Below are 27,645 nucleotides of genomic sequence, written 5' to 3'. Positions count from 1 at the left end.
AAATAGCACCCAAAAGTCTGCTTTAAAAGAAAAAAAAAAGCTAGGCAACTGGAAATGGAACACTCTGGAAGTCATTTGGTCCCTAAACAAGAAACAAAAGAACAATGAAGTGGACTAGGGATGTAGCTTACTGATACAGTCCTTGCCTAGTATGCAGGAGGCCCTGAATTTGGTCCCCAGCACCACCAAAAAACAAAAGAAAAACAAAACCAAAGGGAAACCAGAGAAATCCTGAAGTTTTATGCAGGTGGTGAAGGATAAGTGTTATCATCACATCTCTCCTTTTCTTTCTTCCTTTTTTTTTGGGGGGGGGGTACTGAGGAATGAACCCAGGGGTGCTTAACCACTGAGCCACATCCCCATCCCTTTTTTTATATTTTATTTAGAGACAGGGTCTCACTGAGTTGCTAAGGCCTTGCTAAGTTGCTAAGGCTGGTTTTGAACTCATGGCTTTCCTGCCTCAGCCTCCGGAGCCACTGGGATTACAGGCAAGTGCCACCATGCCTTGCCCTATCCTCCCAATCTCTATAGAATGGTCACAGGCAGAAATATTCAAAAAAATGAAAATATGAAACCATATCAGAGGAATGGAAAATGACTGGCATCAGGAAAACCTTATCATAGCATGGAATATTCCATTTTACACAGATTTCTCTTGAAGGTGGACAGCAGAGCTCAAGGACACAGCCTGTGAGTAACTGCCTTGAGCCTGAGGGCAGGGAAAAGAGGAATGGAGGGCAGACAGCTCACCAAGGAGTGCAGGAAATCCTGCAGAACATTGCAGACAGGGGGGCCCATGCTTGCTCTTTTAGATATAATTTTCTGTAAAGCTGCCAGGAGTCTTCTGGCCTAGATGTAGGTGCAGCAATTCTAGACTACCTACACTATTTTCCATGCCGGGATACAATTGTTTACTAAAATCAAATTATACTTTTTTCTTTTTTCCCTGATACTGGGGATTAAATGGAGAAGTGCTATGTCCCCAGCCCTTTTTATTTTCTATTTTGAGATAGGGTCTCTAAATAGAAATTGCCCAGTCTAACTTCTAACTTGTGATCCTCCTGCTTCAGCCTCCTGAGTCACTGGAAGGTGTATGACACCAAGCAAGGTGAAATTACACATCTCTAAAAGCCCAAAGCTAATTTGCTGTTCCTACTGCTGTTAAGACATATCACAAGGGCTGGGGATATAGCCCAGTTGGGTAGAGTGCTTGCCTTGCAAACACAAGGCCTTGGGTTCAATCTCCAGCATCCCCCCCCCCCACAAAAAAAAAGACATATCACAAAAATGTAAAATCAAGACTGGGTGAGGTGATGCCTGCCTATAATCCCAACAATTGGAAGTGGCAGGAGCAGAGAGGGATGAGGTAGAATTATCAAAAGTTCAAGGCCAGCCTCAGCAATTTAGTGACACCTAGGTAATTTATCCAGACCCTGTCTATAAAATAAAAAATAAAAAGAATTGGGAATATGACTCAGTGGCTGGGTTCAATCCCTGGTACCAAAACCAAAACCAAATCCAAAACCAAAAACCTACTTAGCAGTTTGTCTGTAACTTCAGAGACCTGTATAGATGCATATCCTGACAGCAAGTCACTTTAGAATTACTCTAATTTTTCTGGGCACTGTGGTGCATGCCTCTAATCCCAGCAGCTCTGGAGACTGAGGCAGGAGGATTATGGGTTCAAAGCTTGCCTCAGCAATTTAGCAAGGTCCTGTCTTAGATAAAATATAAAAAAGGGCTGGAGATGTGGCTCAGTGGGAAAGCACCCTTGGGTTTGGGTTCAATCCCAGGTACAAAAAAAAAAAAAAAGAATTACTCTAATTTTGGCTGAACATGAATTCTGAAAAAAGTCCACAACTGTGAACTAGTTACATCAAAGGAAATGTATCTATCTACATAGATGTAATGAAAAGTTAGTTAAAGAAGAAGTTCACTCTTCTGCAACATTAAGTATTGTGCAGTTTGAGGCAGAAAAGAAAAAGGTTCATTTCTGAATGAAGTTAAGGCTATCTACAATGATGTGAAAGATTTATTTATTTATTTGGAGGGGTACTGGGAATGATCCCAGGGGCACTTACCACTGAACTACATCTCCACTCCTTATTATTTCATTTTGAGAAAAGGTCTGGCTAAATTGCTCATGCTGGCTTTGTGATCCTCTTGCCTCAGCTTCCTGAGCTACAGGCATTACAAGTGTGCACCATTGGCCTGGCTTGGCTTCTTAATTTTTTTTAAGTACTGGGAATTGAACACAGCGCCTCCCTCATTCTAGGCAAGTGTTCTAACACTAAACTACATCCTCAGCAGGAAAGTTATATTAATATGGGAAAATATTTTATAATATGAAAGTAAAAAGCTAAGATACAACTTTTGTATTGTAATCTACTTCCAGGGTTGTATATGTAGCTCAATGATAGAGCACTTGAGGAGCATGAGTGAGGCCCTGGGTTCCACCCCCAGGACTGGAAGGAAAAAAAAAAATTACTACCAAATCCTAAAATTTCCATATGTATGGTTATACTCTCTCTAAAGGAAAGAATGTGACAATTGTTATTCCTTCTCTCATAGGTTTATATACCTTCCGGTCAAAAATGGTGTCAGCTGGGTGTGGTGGCACGCCTGTAATCTCAATGGATCCAGAGGCTCAGGCAGGAGGATTGGGAGTTCAAAGCCAGCCTCAGCAATTTAGCGAGGTGCTAAACAACTCAGTGAGACCCTGTCTCTAATAAAAAAATACAAAAATAGGGCTGCGGATGCAGCTCAGTGGTCAAGTGCCCTTGAGTTCAATCCCTGATAACTCCCTCCCCCTCAAAAAATGGTGTCAGAAGTTGAGACAGGAGGATGGTAAGTTGCCTCAGCAACTCAGAAAGACCCTTTCTCAAAATAAAAAAGCACTCCTAGGTTCAATCCTCAGCACCACATAAAAATAAAGATATGGTGTCACCTACAACTAAAAAATTTTTTTAAATAAATAAAATTTTAAAAAGACTGAACATGTGGCTCAGTGGTTAAATACCCCTGGGNAAAAAAAAAAAAAAAAAAAAAAAAAGCATAGAAAAAACCAAAGGTATAACTACATTAAAACACCAGGTTGATATATATTTCTTTCTTTTTTTTTTTTTTTTTAAATAATTTTTATTGTTTAATTTTCGGCGGACACAACATCTTTGTGTGTATGTGGTGCTGAGGATCGAACCCGGGCCGCACGCATACCAGGCGAGCGCGCTACCGCTTGAGCCACATCCCCAGCCCCAATATATATTTCAAGATAGTAAATAGTTCAAACATTTCAAAAGAAATAATATCTACATGACAAAAGTTACAGATAAATCAGCCTTATTGGGGTGTAGCTGGGTGGTAGAGTAAATAGTGCTTGCTTTGCATGCTGTAGGCCCTGTGTCCAACCCTCAGTACACACAAAAAAATTGGCCTTAGCAACAAAACTAACCACACAGCAGCAATATTTTCTGAATAATTCAAGAATGAGATTCAAAAGAATGAGTTTTTAGTGTTTGAGTCATTTTTTTTTTTAAACTGGGGATTGAATTGAGGGGCACTGAGCCACATTCTCAGCCCTACCCGCCTTTTTTAAAAATTTAAAGACAGGGTCTTGTTGCCAAAAGCTCAGTCCTTGTCTCCGATGCCATCCCAATAATGAGTTTTGAGAAAAAGGGAAAAAGAAGCTTTATTGCTTTGCTAGCAAAGGAGAAACACAGGACACTCCTGTTCCACAGGCTGTGATTCTGCCTGTAAAGGACGATGGAAAAGCTCCATAAACTCAACAAGCCAAAACAACCATTTACCTGTCCGAGATTTTATTAACAGGACCGTAGAGGCCAGACACAGAAGAGAAGGGAGTAGAGAGAGAGAAGAGAGAGGGGAAGAGAGAGAGGAGAGGGGGAAGGGAGAGAGAGGAGGGGGGGAGAGAGAAGAGAGAGTAAGACAGAGTAAGAGTAAGGGAGGGGGAGAGTAAGAGAGGAGAGAGAGAGGGTGAGAGGAAGAGAGAGTAAGAGAACAAACACGAATAGGGTATTGATATTTATGGGCTTAACACAGGATGAGGAGGAGCAAGGCTAGTGGGCTGTTACTTCTTCATTGGCCGAGAGTTCACGCCACTTCAGGGATTGGAGGTGCGCCATTCAAAGTTCGAGCCATTCACAAGGACTGGAGGTGACCAGTCCCTGTGCCATTCAGTGCGCCATTCAGTGCGTCATGGACCTGAGCTCTCAGAAGAGAAGTGCTCCTGCTCCGGGGGCCATCTTTACCAACACTCTTGAGCTCCCAGAAGAGAAGCACTCCGGGCGCCATCTTTACCAACACTGCCCATCAGCAGGAAGAGGGGGATTTTAAAAGAGGTGATTCAGAGAAAATGAAATTAGTGAGAAGAGATCAGGAAGGAGAGGATCAGGAAGGAGCCAGTTAGTGAAAAGAAGATCAGGGAGAAAAAGGTTGGGAAAAAGAAAAAAAAAAAACATGTAAATTTCAAAGCCACAAGGGATATAGTCAAAGCATCAAGTGAACCCCTGTTACAGTCTCACTAAGTTGCTAAGGCTGGCTTTGAATTTGGGATTCCCTTGCCTCAGCCTCCCTGGTCGCTGGGATTATACATGTGTGCCACCATGCTGGCTCAGCTTTGTTTTTGAAATGAATACTTTGAAGAATGTTTACTTACTATTATTTTTTGGTGCTGGGGATGGAACCTCGGGTCTCTGTATGAACACAGTCTTCCACTGGGCTATACCCCTAGCCATACTTGTTATTTGGATTACACATACATTTAATGATATATTTACGTTATATACATTTAATTCTTATGGCTCTTTACCAACCTCCTATTTTATATTAGATTTTAATCTTTCAATGTTGCAGTTAGCTGGGATTATTTATAATGCTTATAGTAAGGCTCTGTTGTAAATATAGTAGTAGTCTTTAAAACTGAAGTAGCTGTTTATTACTTGCCCTATTTTATAGATGAGAAGATTAAATAAACCCCGGGGAGTTTAAAAAATTTGTCCAAGGACATGACATAATTGTACATTTTTTAAAGTAGAAGGAAACACACAAAGATATCAATGCTGTTTTTTTTCAGAGTGTGGGGTTATAAGGGATTTTTAAGAGAAATGAAATGACAAGACCTTAACATAACAGTGCAGCTCAGCTGAAACAAAGACTACACTCCAGAATAGTTAATGAAAAAATATTGGTGGGACTTGTGGATTGATTGATTCCACATGGGGTGGAGGGAGAATGGGGCATCTGACTTGGCCCTCTGGCTTCAGTGATTGTGTGGGCATCTTCACTGGAGTAGGAAATATAAAAGGTAGAACAGGTTTGGGAGAGATGATGTGCTCAATTTTGTCATGTTGACATTTATTATGTTTAGATATGTGATTTTTTTTCCCTTAGTGATACTGGGGATTGAACCCACAGACACCCTACCACTGAGCCACATCCCTAACCCTTTTAATTTTTTAAATTTAGATCTTACTAAATTGCCCAGGCTGGCCTTGAACTTGCAATCTTCCTGCCTCAACCTCCTGAGCAGCTGTGATTACAGGTTGTGCCACTGTGCTTGCTTGTAATTTTTTTTTTTAAAGGTGTTGGAGATGGAACCTAGTATTATACCAATGCTAGAGAAGCACTCTATCACAGAGCTAATCCTTAACGGTAAATATGTAAATTTTAAGCACAAGTGAACTCAGGTCTGGACTTGAGCATGTCCACATAGAGCTGGTAGTTGAACTGACAAGAGAAGTTGTGAGCCAAGGACAGAACTATGAAGAACCCCAACATGACATTAAAATAACAAACAGAAATGAAAGGCCAAATATATGTTTGCTTTTCAGATTAGATTTCATTGATGAGGGGCTGGGAATGTGGCTCAAGTGGTAGCGCGCTCGCCTGGCATGTGTGCAGCCTGGGTTCGATCCTCAGCCACATACAAATAAAGATGTTGTGTCCGCTAAAAACTAACTAACTAACTAAATAAATATTTAAAAAAAAAGATTTCATTGATGAGAAATAAGGTAGCATGCAAGAAGGGCAGTTACACAAGTCTGGGCTCAAATCTAGCATCTGTCACTAGTTTTTTAACAGTTCTCAATTTAGTGTCTATGAAATGTGAATATGACCAATAATATATTATTCTTACGGTTGGGAGCATTAAATGGATTAATCCATAAAAGCACTTTTGTGGCAGAGTGCCTAACATGTAACACAGACACCCCCAAAATGTTAGATATTCTCACCAATGAGTATACAAATCATAAAATTGTTTTTCATTGCACTCTGGTACTTAGCTGGTTGAGCAAATGGTCAGGAAGTATTCTGGCAAGTAAAGTGGGAATTAACTGTAAAAAAGTCATCAAAATAATTCACTACTAGAAACTTGAGAGTTGGTATTTTCCATGAACTTGTATGGTACAGGACAAGTAAATAGGTTAAAATTCTTAATTGGGACTGCATTAATTTTTTTCTTTTGTTCTACTCTGAATAACCTAGAGAAACTAGCTCCAGAATAAGGTCTCAATAAATGTGTTGACTGAAGATAACAAAGTCTCTCTCTCTCTCTCTCTCTCTTTCTCTCTCTCTCTCTCTCTCTCTCACACACACACACACACACACACACACACACAGAGCCTGATGGCACTCTCCTGTAATATCATCTACTCTGGAGGCTGAGGCAGAAGGATCACAATTTCTAGGCCAGCCTGGGCAATTTCTTGAGCTCATGTTTCAAAATAAAATTAAAAAGGGTTGGGGATGCAGTTCAGGGGTAAAGTTGCCCTGGGTCCCTGGGTTCTACTCCCAGTAAGGGGTGGGATGGGGTAAGGTAGTGAAATTAAACATCTCACTATTTGAAGAATTATACACTCACACAAAGAACAAGTAGACTTGTACTACATGTTGTCATTTGCGATGTCTCAAAGGAGTTAGGCTATACAACTCCTTCTCCCAAGATTATCTGCCGCATATTTGAAATTCCCAGCCTTATATGCCCTCCTTTGGAAAAAAGGTTTTGAGTACGCACTAGGGTCATCAAAATGCAAATATGTCACCATAAACCGGAAAAAGCTTGGTATCTAGTAGACACCTTTATCAGCTCTGATGTGGTATTCATTAGATAACTCTCAGAGGCCCAGAAAGAGTGCTCTGCCTTGGCCAGCGGCAGTGACTCTGACCACCAGCTCTGCTGCAGGCCTGACTACCGGGGCTGGTCAAACAAAGGCAGCCCAGCGAGGGCCCGCAGTGAGGCGCAATCTCTTCCCGGTTCCCTACTCCCTGCCACCTCGGACCTTCCAAAACCGGTTGGCTCAGATCAGCACAGTCGGAGCGGGACAGGTTGAGCACAAACAAGTGAATTCTCATCCTCTTTCATCAATGCAACCTCCAGTTCCCCAGCACATGGCGGGTTAGAGAGGTTGCAAAATTGAATTAAAAATTTTAAATGTCTTTTTTTTGTTCTTTCGGCTCAGCCAGATTAAATTCCAAGCAATCTTTAAGCTGCGGGTTAATATGAATTACACAATTGGCTTGCCTTTTCCAAAGGCACGTCGACTTATAAATGGCAGGTTAGAGCCAGTCGGGAGGACACTTTTCAGCTTTCTGCTCCTCCGCCTCCGCACTCTTCCGACCCCACCCTACACCTCGGCTCCAGACAACGCCCGCGCGCTCCAGGCCCGGGCCGTCACGTCCCGTGCGTCTGGAGGAGGAGCCGATGGCGCTGACGTCGCCGGACCACGCCCCCGCCTCCCAGATATCACCCGTGCCGCCCGCCATCTTGTCTCAGTGTCTCGTTTGCGGCGACCGCGTCGAGGTTACTGTTATCATCTGTAGGCGGGAGCCAGAGCACAAGGGTCTTTTGTCTCTGTTAGACTCCGTAGTTTGGTCCGAGCCTTCCGGTGCTTTCCCGGGGCAGCCAGCAGAAGCCGAAGCGGCCGCCCCCGCTCCACCCCTCAGTTCCCGGACTCGGGAGGGAACGAGCTCGCATCACGCCCCTCAGCGTTCGCCTTTCCCTTCTCTGTCGTTGCATCTGCATCGTATCCCCGGAATCAGACGGTTCCCCATAGATGGCCAGCTTTCCCCCGAGGGTCAACGAGAAAGAGATCGGTGAGGAATGGGACGGTGCGTGCGTGCGCGGGAGCTGAGGAGAAGTAGGGAATCTCCAAAGGAGGTTTCAGAGGAAGCGACTCAGAGTCCGAGGGAAGAGCTCGAGTGAGCTAGCTGGGGACAAGCTCTTGAGCGAAGAGGAGGAAGTGGCCTCGCGGGTGGGTGATCGCCGAGGGGCAAATGGGACCTGGCATAGATGTGGCGCCTGCTGAGCGGGCGCGGAGGGGCTGGACTGTGGAGCGGAGCCTGGGCGCGTGCGGGTGAGCCCCGGGCAAACCTCGAGCAGAACTCCGGCTTATTGTGTGACTCAGGCGGGAACTCACCTCCGGGACCCCAGTTTGTTCATCGAAATTGGCGCAGGTCACTTAACTGGGAGGCTCAGGGCTCAGGGCTTGAGCATCAAATGGTCAGGGGAACGTTAATCTCATGGGTTGATGGCGTTTCAGGAACTCTTAGGTTCACGATGGGGGAAAAAAGTAAACTTGTATGTTCTGACCTGCAGTGAAAGGGAGAGGATTCTATATGCCAACTGCTCTTTAATGAGAAAGGTGCCTGAAGAGGTGCCAACAGCCTGGAGAACGCAATATTTTAAAAAGTGATGTGATCTTAACGAAAGCGATGCAGGAGACTTTTTCAGAATTATCTTTCAAATACATATGGGAGAAGCAGAGTGGAGTGGAGTGACGGAAGAAAGACTATTGAACAGAAGAGCAAAGTCTGGAAAGGCTTTCTAAAAACTAGCCTAATGGCCCTGCTGATGCTGAACACTGGGAATTTTGACTTGATCATAGAAATAAAATCGAGTCCCGCTAGTACGAATATACAGGCAAAGCCTTTATTAGGCAAAAAAAAAAAAAAAAAAAAAAAAGCCTTTATTAGGGACTCTTGTTGGGAAGGGAGGTACAGCTCTGACCAGAAAGTGTCAGGCTGTGGCTCACTAGAACAAAAGAAAGGAACTAGTTTTATTGGTTACTTGTAGGGGTAGGGGTTTAGGAATGTTAATTGGAAGCGTCTTTGCCCTGTGATAAGAATGAATTAAGTGAAAGCACCATGGCTGATACACTTTGCACTCTTTGAGTGTAGACAAATGCACAAACTGAGTTAAGATGGAATCTTTTAATGGCTGTCAGGCTGTAAACCAAGGCTGAGGAATGCATTTACCCTTTGTCCCTACTATCTCACTGCCAAGCTGAAGCCGGGGGAAATGGGTATTGAAGGTTGTGGTCCAGACCTACCTAGTGGCTTCCTTTAAAGTATTTAACATTATTTAAGTTCTCTTAAAATACATGAAACAACTTTTGTGGCTGTTTGGTTGCCTTACATTGACTGAAATGCTTAGTAGACACTGAACTTACTTTACAGTGTTAATAAAAATTGGCAGTGGCCACTGAGCAGAGAGTCTTTGCATTTCCTGCTCTTGAAGTAAGTGTACTTCTTTACAAAATACTTGGAGGAGTTATTTCTAGAGAAGGAGAGAAGCTCAAGTAGCTAAAATGTCCTTTAGCTATCCTTTGTGTCTGTAAATTTCTATATCAAAAGAATCCTATTATAGAATTTTGAACTTTTTGTTCTCTTAGGGGGATAATAAGGTTGAATGGCTGATTGGGAGGTGATTTTAACCCTGGTTTTTAATAACTTGAAGATATTGAAAACACTAAATTTTTGCCCTGTTTTAATTTAAACTGTATGTTAAGACTATAATAAGTATGTTTTGACCTGAAAAATTCTTATAATCAGTTCTGTGGTTTTCTTCCCCCTCTGCTTCACCATAATACGACACATGAGTGATCTGCCTTTCATATTTATGTATTTTACATCATCTTTATAGTCCATTTTTAAAACTTTTCTCTTTCCTAAGGAATGAAGACAGCTGCTTAGCATATCTGCATAAGTAGAACCATCCATTAAGTAGCACTTTTTTGGGGGGAGCCGAACTGAGGATTGAACCCAGGGGTGCTTTACCACTGAGTCACATTCCCAGCTTTTTTTATTTTTATATTTTGAGACAGGGTCTCACTAAGTTGCTGAGGCTGGCCTTGAACTTGTGATTCTTCTGCTTCATCCTCTGGAGCTGCTGGGGTTACAGGCCTGAGCCACTATGCCTGGCTTAAGTAGCCCCCCCTTTTTGAAAAATTATTTATTTTTTATGTGGTGCTGACCAGCGCCACTGAGCTACAACCCCAGCTTTAAGTAGCCCTTATTAATTAAACTTTTTTTTTCCTTTTGCATTTTTGTGTCTCAAAAAGTTCCTACTAGCTTTGTGCCAAATATCTAGAATTTTAGACTTTTCTAAGCTTTAAAAAAACCCTAGTTGCTTGTTTTTTGGTTTTTACAGTACTGAGGACTGAACCCAGTGGCACTCTACCACTGAGCAATACCTCCAACCCTTTCATTTATTTTTAAATTTTGAGACAGGGTGTTACTAAGTTGCCAAGGCACTTGCCATCTTCCTGCCTCAGTCTCCTCAGTAGCTGGGATTACAGGCATGTGGTACTGTTCCTGACTTTTTTCTTCCTTTTTTGAAGTATCATTTGGATACAAGGTTAAATATTTTTTTTTGTTGTTGTAGATGGACACAATACCTTTATTTTTCATTATTTTTATGTGGGTCCTGAGGATCGAGCCCAGTGCCTCACACACACTAGGCAAGCATTCTACCACTGAGCCATAACCCCAGCCCTGTGTAGTTTTATATCTGTGAATAAAATTCGAAGCTTCCTTGTTTTTTTTTTTTTTTTTTTGGTGGTACTAGTGATTGAACCCAGGGTGTCTTCCCACTGAGCTACATCTCCAGCCCTTTATTTATTTATTTTTTTATTTTGAAACAGGGTATTGCTAAATTGCTGAGTCTGGTCTCAAATTTGTGATCTTTCTGCCTCAGTCTCGTGAGTGGCTAGGATAACAGGCATATACCACTGTATTTTTGGCTTCTGGGGTACTAATTGTAGCTATACCAAGTTTGGCTTCTTAAGTACATACCGAAAGTAGAGGCAAAATTCCATGAATGATTGAAGAATTCTGTATGACTGGGGCTTAACTGCCTTGAGCTGCTGCCATCTTTCACAAGGTATTACCACAGATCTTCCCTTTTTGGTTATGAAATTGTAGGGAGGAATGTGAAGAAGGAGCTATATCTGGTTTGCTTGGTTCAGTGGTGACTCATATGTTACTACTCTACAGATATTACTAATGTAGGGTTCTGTCTTATGGTGGATTATTCATAGCATGCAGCTTTTCCCATATACAAGGTCATTAAATGATATTATTCAGGCTGAGGTTGTAGTTCAGTGGTAGAGCTCTTGCCTAGCAGTCATGAGACACCGGGTCTGATTCTCAGCATCAAATAAATAAATAAATAAAATTAAATAAAGGCATTTTGTGTCCATCTACAACTAAAAAAAAAATTTTTTTTAATGATGTTTCTTAGGATGCCAACATTAAACAGTTCCAGGCAATACAAATTTTTTCCCAGTGCACTTTAGTATGAACCTTGTAATAGGTTTATAATATTGTACTGGTTAACTATCTAAGTGCTTAAATTATTTGATTAAAGTGCAGAGATCATTTTATATATCTCTTAATTGGCAAGAAATGAAGTATTATTTTACAGTGTCACACATTTATTTGACAGTTTTGTGGGTTGGTGGATACTGAGGATCCAACTCAGGGTGGGTGCTTTACCCCTGAGATACATCCCCAGTCTTTTTGTTTTAAGATAGGATCTCCCTTAGTTGTTCAGGCTGGCCTTGAACTTGGAATCCTCCTGCCTCAGCCTTATGAAATCTCATGTATGGTGGCAGTTTTTATAATGGCACAATTTCTTGAGTTTCTGTATGTTTGAGAATAAATTAGCTTATTATTTCATGGGATTTACTATTTGAGCCATTTTTTCCATTTTTCAATTTATTACCACTTTTTATCTTTTTTTTTTTTAATTTTTTCTTTCTTTCATTCTTTTTTTTTTGTGTGTGTGTGTGTGTGTGTGTGTAGCAGGGATTGTACCCAGGGGTATTTAACCACTGAGCCACATGTTCAGTCTTTTTAAAATTTTATTTATTTAAAAAAATTTTTTAGTTGTAGGTGACACCATATCTTTATTTTTATGTGGTGCTGAGGATTGAACCCAGTGCCTCACACATGCGAAGCGGCGCTATACCACTGAGCTACAGCCCCAGCCCTATTTTTTATTTTGAGACAAGATTTTGCCAAGTTGCTGAGGCTGGCTTTGAACTTGTGATCCTCCTGCCTCAGACTCCCAAGGTGTTAGGATCACAGCTGTGCACCCCACACTCTACTACCATTCTTTATACAATGGAGTTCATGATTATGGCCAAAAGAAAAAAAATAAAATGACTTTAAAACATGGCCTAAAAAAATGAATCTTTTTTTTTTTAAGAGAGAGAGAATTTTTTTAATATTTATTTTTTAGTTTTTGGCAGACACAACATCTTTGTTTGTATGTGGTGCTGAGGATCGAACCCGGGCCGCACGCATGCCAGGCGAGCACGCTACCGCTTGAGCCACATCCCCAGCCCTAAAAAAATGAATCTTGTGTGGGAAATTTAGTTTAACTGGGGACTTTCTCTTTTAAAGATAATGATTCCATATTTTCAGTTGAATTTTAAAACTTGCATCCCTTATTTGTAAAGTTGGCTTTTTTCTCCTAAAATGTATGGATTTTAAAAGATTGGTTTGGTTACACAGAAAGTTGATTTAAAAAAAAAAATTAGGCAGAAATTGCAAATTCAGAGGTCAGGCATGTAAAGAAAGGACCTAGTGAAATGACCATGTAAGACTATGAGCTTAGAAAAATATAAGAAAACCTGGAACAGCATGCCCTTCCTAAAGTCATTTGTGTATTTAAAAAATCTTTCTGCAAACGTCTGAGTATTACCACTATGTGAATTTTCTATTAAGAAGGTCCAGTGACTGCCAGTATAATTAATGTCATCTTATGCTCTATAAATACAGATGGAGTAAGTGGGGGGCTTCATTACCTTGATTAAACCACACCTGAGGGGGCTGAGGTTGTGGCTCGGACGTAGAGCATGCACCTAGCATGTGTCGGGCACTGGGTTCAATTCTCAGCACCACATATAAACAAATAAATAAAAAGTCCATCAATAAATTTAAAAATATTTAAAAAGAAAAAGAAACATTTCTGCCAGACTTGGAGGCACACGCCCCTATTCCAGCAACTCCAGAGGGCCTCAAGGCAGGAGAAATCTCTAGTTAAAAGCCATCCACAGCAACTTAGTGAGACCCTGTCTTAAAATAAAAAAATTAAAAAGGACTGGGGGTGTGGTTTAAGTACCCTTGGTTTCAAAAGAAAAAAAAAAGGAAGAAAGAAAAAGAAAAAATTTCTGATAATCTCGCTACAACAAAAATAGAATAATCCTACTGATTTGTTAATGTATCTAGGAAATTGGGCAGGGAACATTTAAATCACTTAAGAACCAGAGTTTATACATGTGCTTTCATATTTGTTCAGTAAATATTTACTGAACTCCTATGTCAGGTGCTATACTAGCTATTGATGAAGCACACATTCAGATTGGAAGTGCCACTGAACATTTGTGCACATGTATCTGTTCTAACTACAGGAGTATTAGTGGTTTTGGTGCTGGGGATTGATTGGGGGCGCTTTATTACCAAGCTATGTCCCCAGTCTTTGTGTTTTGTTTTTGTTGTTGTTTTTTGAGGAAGGGTTTTGCTAAATTGCTGAGGTTGGCCTCAGCCCTCTTGAGTGGCTGGAATTATAGGTGTGTGCCATAATACACAGCTATAAGTGGTGTTTAGTTGATCTGCAGTATATAAGATTATATTAAAGTTCAGCTGTTGGAATGTTTAAGCCAAAATCATATAAAAACACATTGCAGTATGCTGTAGAGTTGACCAGACAACCAGCCTATAAGAAAACAGGAAAAATGGTAAAATTTGGAAACAAGACAAATCCAATACAGTATTGGTATCATGCCAAGAAAGAAAGTCCTTTTCCAAAATTGAGGAAATTTCAGCTGAGTTTGCATGAATACACTGCAATAGAATCATGTTTATCTGCCTTTTTGTTAAATGTGGAAGTGATATTATCCTTGGATGCCAGCTTCTGTTACATATGCAAAACTTAAGTAATGTTAACGAAATTAAAAATGTATAAAATTTTTCGCTTTTGTGTGTGTGTGTGTTTTTTTTTTTTGTGTGTGTGTATTTTGTTTTGGTACTGGGGATTGAACTTGGGCACTTGACCACATCCTCAGTCCTATTTTGTATTTGATTTAGAGACTGAGTCTCACTGAGTTGCTTAGGGCCTTATGCTTTTGCTGAGGCTGGTTTTGAACTCTTTTTTAAAAAATATTTATTTTTTAGTTGTAGTTGGACACAGTACTTTTATTTCACTTATTTATTTTTATGTGGTGCTGAGGATCGAACCCAGGGTCTCACACGTGCAAGGCGAGCGCTCTACCGCCGAGTCACAACCCCAGTCCATGGTTTTGAACTTGATCCTCCTGTCTCAGCCTCCCGAGCTGTGGGACTACCGTGCCTGGCTCACCTCTATTTAAAAACCAAAACAATAACATTTTTATGTCACTTTGAGGCCCATTAGGAAGTTTCTTGAGGATCACTATTTGAGAATCACTAGTGTATATAATGCCTCCTCCCCCACATGCTAGGCTCTACCCCTGAGCTACATCCCCAGCCCTTTTTTATATTTTATTTAGAGTTGCTTAGGGCCTCACTAAATTTCTGAGGCTGGCATTGAGCTTGTAATCCTCCTGCCTCAGCCTTCTGAGCCTCTGGGATTACAGGCATACACCATCACCCCTGGCAATTTGTGGTTCTTGAATGCTAGAAAACATAATTTGGAAGATATTTATCTTGTAAAGTAACTTTTAATAATATTTTGCGATTTAAATGTTAGTAACTTGATGAAATCAAAATACAATATAAAATTGAGATCTTAAGTAATCGCTAGCCTGAATTGATCACTACATTATTACTTGATCAGTTACTTTCATTGGAAAAAAAAATTTTTTTTGTAGTGTCAGATATTGAACCCAGGGGTACTCTCCCACTGAGCTATACCCTCAGTATTTTTATTGATTGATTGATTGATTTGAGACAGAGTCTTCCTGGGTTGTTCCAGGCTGGCCTTGAATTTGTGATTTTCTTTGCTCAGCCTTCCAAAGTTTATAGGTGACAGGCATGTACCATTGCGCATGGCTTCGTTGAAACTTTCTGGAGTGCGGGGGGAAACCTGGCACTGGGAAATTTTAGGACAATCACTTTATCAAAACTGAACAATAGTTATTTTTAAGGGGATTTCACACTGAAAAATACTTCTGCTTGGTGGGTGAACAGCAAATTTCCCTATGCCTGTCTAAAAGAAAAAGAAGGGCTGGGGATATAGCTCAGGTGATGTGCTTGTCTTGCATGCACAAGGCCCTGGGTTCAATCCCCAGCACCAAAGGGGGGAAAAAAAAATCAGTGAATCCCAAAGTCATGTGAAAGTAGACTCAAATTCATTGTTGATCATAAATGACATCTTATGTTCTTTCTTTTTAGTGAGATCCCGTACTATAGGTGAACTTTTAGCTCCAGCAGCTCCTTTTGACAAGAAATGTGGTCGTGAAAATTGGACTGTTGCTTTTGCTCCAGATGGTTCATATTTTGCTTGGTCACAAGGACATCGTACAGTAAAGCTTGTTCCGTGGTCCCAGAGCCTTAAAAACTTGTAAGATTCTTTTTTCTTTTTTGTATCTTTTCTCTCTTAATGTAGAGTAATAAAAACATTTTGATATTTTTTGATATTTATTGATATTTTTTATAGACAGTGTTATAAATGTGTTTTAATCTTAGGCTATGTGAAGAATTGTCTGGCCTTAGTTATACATTGTAGAATATTTATGTCTTTACTTTTAAATGTACTTATGATACCTCTGTTGGGCTTGTGTTTGTATATTTGTTGAAAAAAATTTTTTTTTAACTATCATACTAAATTTGATCTTTTCCTGCCTTTTGGGTCTAATAAGCCATCATGGTTACATTCATTAATACCCTTATTACATATTACTTTAAGCCTAAAGGAATGGGAAACTGATGATTATGGTTTGAGGTGTTTGGGTTTTGCTAAGGTAGTTTTCTAATATTGACTTAATAATATCTTAAGTTCCATTGTCGCAGGTATGGAATACCTATTAAAAACTTAAGTTGTGCAACATGTACCACTTATGATAACTTTTGAAATAATGTTTTTAGTGTTCTACCCTTTTGAGAAAAATACTAGGTGAAAGATTAGAGCATTTAAAAAAAATATATGTGAACTATATATATAGGATATATTTTCTCTAGATTACAGTTTTCAAACTCTGTTAATGTACCTGTGTCACTTTTGTTAAAATAGTCACATAATGGAAAACTTGGAACTTAATGGGTTAAATTACTTGAATTTTTTTGTTTGTTTATACTTCTGCTATTAGGTTAAGGGAGTCCCAGTTGAGATAGCGGTTTTGAGGAAAATTTGGGAGGCAAATGAGTTATAAATTGCTTTATTATTGAACTTTTCCTTAGCCACTGAGCATTTATATTAATGATCTGAATTTACTCAGTCATTCCCTTGTAGTTCAAATAACAACTTTCCCTCTTCCTATGTATAGGATTCTGTTGTGAATCATTATCAGTATAGTCAATATTGAAGTTATTTTAACAAACACTTATAATTGATATCTATGGGAGGTTGGAGTAAATAATAATTCAGTTTTATTCTGGCTTTTCCTTCAGTCTCTTGCATGGCACCAAGAATGTTACTAATTCAAGCAGTTTAAGATTGCCAAGACAAAATAGTGATGGTGGTCAGAAAAATAAGCCTCGTGAACATATTATAGACTGTGGAGATATAGTCTGGAGTCTTGCTTTTGGGTCTTCAGTTCCAGAAAAACAGAGCCGCTGTGTAAATATAGAATGGCATCGATTCACATTTGGACAAGATCAGCTACTCCTTGCAACAGGATTAAACAATGGTCGTATCAAAATATGGGATGTATATACAGGTATGGATTCATAGTGTTTTTTTTGTGTGTGTGTGATGTGCTATCTTTTTTTAAATTTTTTAATTTTTTTGGATCCATAGTTTTAAAAGCAAACTTGATTATTTTATGATGCAGGGCACTACTCAGAGGCATTAATAAGCAAGAATTTATGTTATGAGTATTTTATAATTGCCCTGAATAGCATCCTCAGCTCATGGTTTTAATTTAGGAAAACTGTGGAGTTCACATTGGTCCATAATTCCTCAGAGAATATTGCAATAGGGGGCTGGGGATATAGCTCAGTTGGTAGAGTGTTTGCTTCACATGCACAAGGCCCTAGCACCACAAAAAAAAAAAAAAAAGAGAGAGAATATTACAATAGAAAGGACATGTCTAGGGAGTGTTTAGTTAATTATCATTTATATACTAGTAATTTAGTTCATGACTCAAATAGCAAGGTGTTTTCTTACATACTTTCTCAATGACAGTTTAGAAGCTTTCAAGGCAAATCAGGTTTTAACAATCATTATCTAACCCTTGAAAAGTTTTAGTGACTGTTTATCTAAAGTCTAAGCAGGTAGGTTGAGAAGTTAAGTTCTTTGGACAATTAAAAAGAAATGTTTTGTTCATTACCTAGAACAGTTTCTGGAATATATTATGTGCTCAGGAATGTAAAAGAATTTAAAAATGCAGATTAAAGCAGGGCATATCTTGGAACACAGCAAGTGATTCTAACATTGAATGGGGATAATGAAACAAAATTTGAGTTATTGAAAAAAATTCAGTGTAAGTAAGCACATAGATTTTCTAGAAATTCTAGAAAACAAAACCATTAACAAGAATAGATAAGTAAAATACATTTTCCCACTGTGTTCTAAAATTAAGATTGTGGAATAATATATCTTTTGGAGAGTTTGATAGTCCATTAGTAATCAAAAGGCAAACAAATACAAACAAAGGAAAAGTGATTTTGTATTTTAAAATTATACCATACAGTGCTGGGGTTGTGGCTCAGCAATAGAGTGCTCGCCTAGGACATGTGAGGCCCTGGGTTTGATCCTTAGCACCACATATAAATAAATAAAATAAAGGTCTCCAATTACAACTATAAAATAAATAATAAAAAATTTTAAAAAAATTATACAAAGATTTACAAAGTGATGATAATATTTTGTCTGGTCTCTACCCCCACCCCACCCCCACTACTGGTGATTAAGCCCAGAGCGCACTCTCACTGAGCTACATCTTCAGTTCCTTGGTCCTTTTTATTATTATTAGGGAGACAGGGAAGTTGCCAAGGCTGGCCTCAAATTTGTCTTGTGGTTTTTCTTTTTTGGTAGTGCTGGGGATTGAACCCAGGGCCTTGAGCATGCAAGGCAAGCAGTCTACCAGCTGAGCTATATCCCCAGCCCTGGCCTGAAATTTATGATTTTTCTTGCCTCAGCTTCCCAAATTAGCTGGAATTACAAGGGTGTGCCACCATGGCTACCTGCAGAGACCTTCCTTTTTATTAAATTAACTTGATCCAGAAATTTGCTTAGATTTTGGGAATTCCCTTTTAATTATTCTAATAAAGTTTGGCTTGATTATCCTGAGAATGATCCATTTTGAAACACTATAAGTAGCTATTTCTTACAGGTAACAATAATAGTACTAACAAATAAATATTTAATACTTGGTAAACCAAGGAGATGTCTCAAGAATTTCTATTCATATTTTCAAAGTAGTTAGCAACCTGTTTTTCAAAAGTGGAAGCTGATAAAATGTATTAATATTGTCTTTTTTTCCCTCCCATCACATTTAGGAAAACTCCTCCTTAATTTGGTAGACCATACTGAAGTGGTCAGAGATTTAACTTTTGCTCCAGATGGGAGCTTGATCCTAGTGTCAGCTTCAAGAGATAAAACTCTTCGAGTGTGGGACCTGAAAGATGATGGTATGTCTTTATTTCAGGATATGAAAAATGATAGTGTTTTGATATTGCTATTGAAAGATATTGGGAACATTGGGGGCATTCAGCTTTAAAAATGCTATCTGATCAAAGTTTCCTTTTCTCTATTTACTCTTTGGTCTCTTTCCTGTAAACATCAAAGAAACATAAATGTGAGCCAGAATAGGAGCCAGCAGTTACGATAAGTGAATACTCTGATACTATTTAGAAACTAACCACACAGATCTATATCAACTATTTTGAAGACAAAATCTGGATCATTTTAGGGTTATACATAACAGGTCTGTGTTAGTTATTTCCTTTTATTTCAGGGAGGGTTATTAATATTCTACATTGCTTAGTGAAAAGTAGACCATGAAGCAACAAATTTAATAATCTAAAAAAAATTCAGATTAGAACATGATTTACATACCAGAATTTATAACACTAAATAAAGCATAGGATAAGAAAGAAATTATGAGCTGGGGTTGTGGCTCAGTGGTAGAGCCCTTGTCTAGCATGTGTGAGGTCCTGAGTTCAGTTCTCAGCACTGCATATAAATAAACAAAATGAAGGTCCATTGACAACTTAAAAAACTATTTTAAAAAAATTATTTTATTAAAAAGTCAAAATATTTTATCCTCAAACATAATAAAAAGGTATGTGGTGTCAAGTACCCAGCATTTTCTAAAGCTTGTATTTGTGATGCCTACAAAGTTTTGGAGTGGCTACCTCTTCTTAGCCCCATAATTTCAGCATGAGTACACATGGTTTTGTGTGGTGCTGGGGGTTGAACCCAGGGCCTCTTACTTGCTAGGCAGACACTCTTGCACTGAGTACATCCTCAGCCCATGAAAATACATTTTAAACAAACAAACAAAAAACTTTTATTTTAATAGAATCTGCTGGTGCTCTTAACAGATTCAGGCGGGAAGTGACAAACTTACCTAAGAATAATAGAGTTTAAATTGAGAATGTAGTAGGAAACAAACCCCTCAGATTTAGAGCCACTCCAGCTGATGGATAGTAACCATTCCATGATAAAATACGCTGACATTACCATATCATGAAGTACCTCCTGCATTTTATCAATTCTAATTGCTCAGCTGTTGAGGAACAGAAATAAAACTATATGACCATATAGCTGTGTGCTGCAGGTATAATATAAGCAAGGACTTTGGAGTGGAATGTAGGTTATTCAAAATAAAGGGATGAAAGGCATTTTGAAGATGTCTTTTAAACTTGGTGTGTTCAATCCTTTCATTTGTAGAACAGGGAAACTGGACTAAAAGAATTTTATTTTACAGATGAAGGGCCACAGACATTAAAGGATTGGACAGTAAATATTTTTGGTTTGTGGATCATGCTGTCTCTGCTGTAGTAATGTAACAGGAGGAGAGATGTCTCTGGAGAAGGGTCCTAGTAGTTCTCAGAGAAGAGGGGGAATTCAACTCGGGACCACCAGGGTTCTTGGCATATGTGACAGAAAAAGAATTTCAGCATGAGACAGACAGTTTATTTAGGAAGGTAGTTATAAATTGAAGGGAGAATGTGGGCTATTTTGAGAGAGAAGCCCTGCCTTTTGCTGGGGTTCCAATATTTACAGAAGGGATGTGTCAGGGGCCAGGCTGGAGGTGGAGCTAGGGTGCCCAATTTCGTGCCAGTTTTCCCTGCACTTGCCTGGCATGGGCCATCTGTTGCTTAAGATATGTAACAGCTTTCTGCATCTTAGTGGCTTGTGAGAGTCAGTATTTTTCTCTCTTCATTCTGAATTCCTATCTCAATAGCACAACATAAACAAATGTGCAAGATTATACTTTAGTAAAATTTAATTTATAAAAATAAGTGACAGTATATATTACTAACTTCTGTTATGTATACATTGCTTTCAGCTGTACAAGTTTGTGATACTGTGATTTACTGCCATTTTTGAAATGCTGTTCATTTGAAGTGCATTCTAGGGTTGACATAGATACTTCTTTTTGTTCAGGAAACATGATGAAAGTATTGAGAGGACATCAGAACTGGGTGTACAGCTGTGCATTCTCTCCTGACTCTTCTTTGCTGTGTTCAGTTGGAGCCAGTAAAGCAGTATGTGTCAAAGTTCTTGTACATTCATTGTGAATTGGATTATAATAATGTGTGCATAATCATTTTAAATCTAAGTAAGCTGTTAAGTCTGTGCTCGGTGTCATGAATATCTTCAATATTTTATTTCATCATGGGGAGAATTTGAAGGAAGTTAAATTAAAGTTTTAAAAGTTAATTATTGTGAAGTGAGAAGTTGGATTGCTCTTAGAGATATTTATGAAATGAGGGGTATGTCAAGTTTATTTTTCTTAAGATTTAGGAAAGTTTTTATGCTATAGAAGAGAGCTAGTCCATATCTTAAGGCATTCTCTTGCTAATAATTTTCTTCTCTGTTGTTCTATTTTTTTGTCCAGTTTGCTGTTTTTAAAGTTTTGAGTCCCAGCTGGTCCTGGACATTTAACTGAAAAAAAAAGTTACTTAAAAAACATAATAACGAAAAAAATAATAATAAAAACAGCACTCAAATAAAAACAATCCTCTAGTGAATTATAGAAGCAATTTGATATTGTCTGTCTTATGTAGCATATCTATAGACAGTTTTAAGTTACATGACTCTTCAGAAGGGTATGCTTCTTTATAATGATCTGTTCTAGTTGTTTACCACCACCTCTGAGTTAGTATAGCTAAAGAGATCTTAATAGCTATATTTATGAAATGGTTGAAGTCCAAATACATGTGACGAAATCAGTAGACTCTGAATTAATGGGGGGCTGGAGGCTAGTTAAAATGCGTTTTTATTAGCCAAGAGATTTGTTAAAATGATAGTTGCAAATTAGAACAAAATGCACAGTTCTTTTAAAAATCATAGAAGAACAAAGCTAGATGTTTACATTGCTATTTTAGGCTGTGTGTTTTCCATATGCTTCTTGCTTTCCCTGTCACAGGTGGTGGCAGCAATATTGGTGTGATTGAGGTTATGCTGGCACCACTCACACACAGGCGCACAATGGTGTTAGCTGGGCAGAAAGAGTGGCATCTCTGGCTACCGGGCTGGGGGCGACCTTTACCATAGGATGAAGTAACCTTGCATTCGGCTGCAAGGTGTACTGTACGTACACAGGTGCTGGTCGATGTCCACTTTCTGCTTTTCTTTCTTTCTTTTTTTTTTTTTTTCTTTTTTAAAGTAATCTTCCCCACAGTGAAATTTACCGACTCCTTTGAGTAAATTGATCTTCCAGTATGGTGAAAAGAGGAGTCTGACAAGTGAAACCAATTTAATGTAAAGTAATTGGCTTTTGGATGGTTTCTCTATTTTTTTGGAATTCTTTAAGATGCTAGAGATACCTTAAGTATTTAATGCAATTTAAAATTGTACTTACTTTCCTTTGGAGTAATGTCTTTTGTCTGTGCAGAAAAAAAGTAGTAAAAAGGATTGCTTTACTCCAAAAGGAGGAGAGATTGTCTTATTAGGATGTTATAAAATCTCCAAACTTATGCTTAATATGACAAGCTGAAGTAAACATTAGAATCCAATTTAGAGCTATTCTGCACAGTCTTAACTACTGATGTTTAAAATCTAAAGTGTATGTGAACTTGTTCTTAAGTAATTTAACTGTTTTATATTGAAAATGACTAATGATAGTAGTCGGTTTGGGAAAAGTAAGATTGGTAAATCTTAATTCACACAGTTGTTGTAATTATATTATTTTCATAAAATAGCATTTTCATGTTGTAATGTGGTTTAACATTCTTGTTGTTTGCCAAAGAAATTTCATTTGGCTGTGAAAATTCTCTTTGCTTGCAGTATCTGTTTCTCTTCCTAGGCTCACGTTGGTGACCCAAGCCTATTGTAAACAAGTGATTATCTCAAAGGGAGATGCCAATGGAGTAACAATTTGTTAACCTTACGTTTTCTGTCTGTATATTTTTTAAAAATTTGGTAGTTTCTGAAAAAAAAAATAAAAGAAAGGGTTGGTAGTATTTAACCCTATTTATTTCTGTATATTTTAGTTAATTTTTTAAATAAGTGAATTTCAGTAACTTTGTGGTTAAATTGCATTGCCTTTATTTTTATGCTTAGGCTTATTTTTTTAATTAACATTTAACAGAAACATTTGAAATAGAATTTTGCATGTCTGCTTTAATTAACTTAAAGATTGATTTTTAATCTATGACACTGAGCATATTCTTTAAATTACTCATAATTTATAATGTTTAATATAATTAAATTTAGCAGTTTTAGTTTAAGATGTATCATTTTGTCCTCTGTGTGTCTGAATGAAGCTATAATATTTGTCTTTTTATTGCAGGTTTTCCTTTGGAATATGGATAAATATACCATGATTCGGAAACTAGAAGGACATCACCATGATGTTGTAGCTTGTGACTTTTCTCCTGATGGAGCATTACTGGCTACTGCATCTTATGATACTCGAGTATATATCTGGGATCCACATAAGGGAGACATTCTGATGGAATTTGGGTAGGTTGAGCATGAACTATTTAGTGTGTAGTCCATTGGTAGTTATCACTATAGTTTTTAAAATGTTAATGTGAATAATTTGAATTGCTAATATATGAAATATAAAATTAGTCTGTCATAAATTAAAATTTTGCTGTTTAAACTTTTTTGAATAATGCAGAGCTTTAAATATAAATTCCCAAAATAAGTTTGGCTCTCATGATATAGGTCTTCCTATTTAACAGTACCCAACTCTGTAGAAATGATAATTATAGTGTTTTTTTTTTTTTGGTGTGTGTGTGTGTGTGTGTGTGTTGCTGGGGATTGAACCCAGGGCCTTGTGCTTGCTAGGCAAGCACTCTACCAACTGAACTATAACCCCAGCCCCTAGAGTTTTTGTGTTAGGGAAAAATAGCCAGAACCAAAGTTGGGCTTTAATTGTAGTGTTTTAAACCATATTATGGAAAAAAAGATTAGTAATTGTTTCAGGTTCTCTTTCATTTAATTCAGCTATATCAGCTCTACTCAGTCTTCTCAGTTGTATTTATTAAGGCTACTTTAAAGCTTGTATGTACTTTGTACCTTGGCAGTTTTGTTGCTTGAAGTTTCTGTGATAGCCACTGAAAACATGTATTTGACTTTAGGCACCTGTTTCCCCCACCTACTCCAATATTTGCTGGAGGAGCAAATGACCGATGGGTACGAGCTGTATCTTTTAGTCATGATGGACTGCACATTGCAAGCCTTGCTGATGATAAGTAAGTGTGTGAATTACAGCTTAACTTTCTTATTACTTCTTAAATATTTCCTTTCATTCATCTACTTCATGAAAACACTCAAGTCATAAAAGAATATTGGTCATATTATCTATAAACAGTATCCATGTAAACTAATGATAATGCATGCCTTTCTTGTTCCTTGTTTGATGAGACAAACCAGGCAGATTTTTAATCAGCTTTTAGCTCAGTTCACAGAGGTTTTTTTTTTTCCCTTAAAGTAATATCTTATAAAGGGTGAAGCAAAAGGAAATTTCTAAAGTAAAATAGTAAAAGCAATAATTTGTATCCACTGCTATTTAGGCTAGAAGATGAAATGTCACATGAAAAGGATATGCTACTTATTGATAAGCAGAAACTAGTCACAGCCTTTCCATTTTCTTACGGTTTATTAATGTAGAGTTCATGGATATAGCTTTGAGTAGTTTTTTCACAGCATGTCATAAAGCTAATCATTATCTTTGCAGAATGTTAACAAACATAACGAGAGGAGTTCTTACCAACAACCATTGTTTTCCTGTTTACTCAGATTCTGAATGTAGTTCTCTGCTGTATTTCTAGACAAACTCTACCTGAGTGAAAAGGCTTTACTTGGAAAGGCATTAAAACAGATTCTGATTATGTTTAGAGTCTGAGAAAGTAAGGAGAAAAGCTTGTGATGTTGTAAACATTACAAGTCTCAATACTGGGATGGGAAGGCAGCCATGCAGTGTAGTCTCTTTGGAGTCGATCAAGATCATCAACTCTTAGAGGTCATAAAATATTTTATTATTGCCCATTGGTGTGATTTGTGTATGTGTTTTGTTACATGTGAAGCAATGACATTTCTCTCTGAATTTTAAGTTTTCTTTTACCTTGAATTTTCTACTAGATACTCATTACATAACATATTTTCCTTCTAGAATGGTGAGATTCTGGAGAATTGATGAGGATTATCCAGTACAGATCGCACCTCTGAGCAATGGTCTTTGCTGTGCCTTTTCTACTGATGGCAGTGTTTTAGCTGCTGGGTAAATATGTATTTCTCTTTTCTTAAAAAGGCAAATAAGAGCTGATTATGTAACTCTTTGTGGTAAAGTACTTGCGTAGCATGTGTAAGGCCTTGGGTTTGAGCCTCAGTATCACCAAAAAAAAAAAAGGGTTGACATAGCATCACACTGTATGTAATCCCAGTGACTGGGGAAGCTGAAGCAGGAGGATTGCAAATTGAGGCCAGTCTCGGCAACTGAGACCTTGACTCAAAAAAATAAAAAGGGATGGATATAAAGCCCAGTGATAAAGTGCCCCTGGGTTCAATTGCCGGTACCACAAAAGTGGAGGTGATGCAAGCTAAGGTGGCTTTTAGGTAGAACAGCCAGTAGTTTGTTGTCAGTAAATCTCCCGTAAATGCTTTGTTTGTTACTGGGGATTGAACTCAGGGGCACTGACAACTGAGCCACATCACCATCCCTTTATATTTTTATTTTTTTAATATTTTTGTTTTTCATCTTTTTTATTGTTTGTTTTTTATTTATTTTTATGTGGTGCTGAGGATCGAACCCAGTGCCTCACATATGGGAGGCAAGCACTTTGCCACTCAGCCTCAGCCCCAGCCCCTCACCAGCTCTTTTTAGTATTTTTTTAGAGACAGGGCCTCACTGAGTTGCTTAGCACCTTGCTCTTGCTGAGGCTGGTTTTGAACTGGTGATTCTCCTGCCTGAGCCACTCGTGCCACTGGGATTACAGATGTGTGCCACTGTGCCTGGATCTAAATGTCTTTTTTAATATATATTTATTTATTTATTTATTTATTTTTTAGTTGTAGTTGGAAACAATACCTTTATTTTACTTAATTAATTTTATGTAGGCCTTGCACGTGCTAGGTGAGTGCTCTACCACTGAGTCACAACCTCAGCCCCATAAATGCTTTTTATACTACAGTTATTGCCTTGTCATTTGAGTACATGATTGGTTGGTTCTTAATTAGGTTTTAAGGTGTCATTTGTGATTCAGTATATACAACCTCAAATGGTAGTTGTTTGAGCTCTAGGGACATATGCTATACTTGGGTGACTGAATTTATGCTTTTTTTGTTTGTTTCTGTTTAGGACACAAGATGGAAGTGTATATTTTTGGGCTACACCAAGGCAAGTTCCTAGCCTTCAACATTTATGTCGAATGTCAATCCGAAGAGTGATGTCCACCCAAGAAGTCCAGGAGCTGCCAATTCCTTCCAAACTTTTGGAGTTTCTTTCCTATCGTATTTAGATGACTGTCTTTCCTAGTACTAGAAATTGACAGAATATACTTTACAAATCTCAAGCTTTAGTGACTTCAAATATCTGTTTTTAAAGGTTTGAAAGAATTATTTAATTTGATACATTATGTGCTACATTTTCATAATTTGAGCTTCTAAAATATTATTTATAGACTGTAGGAGAAATTCTGAACATACATGTAAATTTTTTAAGATTAACTGTGAAAACATATACATACATGTATATATTTAGACATAAGCTGCTATGTGTTAAATGGACCCTTCCTTTGCTTTTTTAATTTTTAGTTCAGACCTGTATATATTGCTTCCATAGAGCTACAAAAGTATTTTTGCTGTAAAGTAGAAAGCTTTTTTTTGTTTTTTTAATTTTGGGATACTGAGTTACATGATAAATATTGAGTATTGAGGCTGAATTGCCTCATACACAATGAATTTGGTTGGAGGGATGTGTATTTCAGACTGACCTACAAGTGAAACAGTTTTTGTGTATGGAAAAGGATTTTGTTTTCTTTAGGGATGGTATCTGAGAGGAGGAGTTTGAATGTGACACTATTAAAAAAGAAGAAGAAGAAAGAAAAAAACAGAATATAACTTAAAAGCATATCATTTTCTTGCCTAAATACTGCTGTGAGCCTTAATGTAAAAAACAGCTTGCCACCTCTCCCCTGTGCTATAAAGTATTATACATTTTAGTCAGTTTGAAATATCCCTCTACTGTATTATTGGTAGATATTTTGTTTGTATTAAGGGACAACTATTTTAAGACCTTTTTTTTTTTTTTTTTTTTAAATAATGTTCTGTGTTTCTGCAGAGGATAATATTGGTGACTTGCCAAAGAGAAGCAATATCTACTTTTACCTTCTGGTATTTATCTTATCTGCAGATAATAAGAATGTATGCATTATATAAAATGCTTGATTATATATTTTTGTTGAGTTTTTTTTTTTAATTAAAGTCTTGTAATAAACCAATGTATTATGATAATTTCTTAAATACGTTGCAAGGTTTTGTCTGTTTCCATTTAAGATTGATAAAGCAGCACAAGCAAATCC

General features: G+C 37.9%; 1 protein-coding gene across 1 annotated transcript; it reads left to right on the top strand.

Annotated features, from left to right (window-relative positions):
* The first annotated feature begins 7,769 nt into the window (after positions 1–7,769).
* Positions 7,770–27,162, top strand: Wsb1 (WD repeat and SOCS box containing 1). The gene is made up of 9 exons (XM_015501153.2): positions 7,770–8,112; positions 15,676–15,844; positions 16,891–17,159; positions 18,943–19,074; positions 21,059–21,159; positions 23,409–23,581; positions 24,205–24,318; positions 25,239–25,346; positions 26,424–27,162. Exons 1-9 carry the CDS (start codon positions 8,073–8,075, stop codon positions 26,581–26,583), a joined length of 1,266 nt encoding a protein of 421 aa, XP_015356639.1. The 5' UTR covers positions 7,770–8,072; the 3' UTR covers positions 26,584–27,162.
* The last annotated feature ends 483 nt before the right edge of the window (positions 27,163–27,645 follow it).

Source organism: Marmota marmota, unplaced genomic scaffold (genome assembly GCF_001458135.2).
Source record: "Marmota marmota marmota unplaced genomic scaffold, marMar, whole genome shotgun sequence".
Lineage (NCBI taxonomy): Eukaryota > Metazoa > Chordata > Mammalia > Rodentia > Sciuridae > Marmota > Marmota marmota.
This window is presented reverse-complemented; position numbering and strand designations above follow the sequence as displayed.

Excerpts from the sequence above, each read along its gene's own strand:
- Wsb1 (XM_015501153.2), top strand. The coding sequence starts at position 8,073 with ATGGCCAGCTTTCCCCCGAGGGTCAACGAGAAAGAGATCG. Across the intron at positions 19,075-21,058 it reads GTGGGACCTGAAAGATGATG|GAAACATGATGAAAGTATTG; the intron begins GTATGTCTTTAT and ends CTTTTTGTTCAG. Across the intron at positions 25,347-26,423 it reads GGCAGTGTTTTAGCTGCTGG|GACACAAGATGGAAGTGTAT; the intron begins GTAAATATGTAT and ends GTTTCTGTTTAG.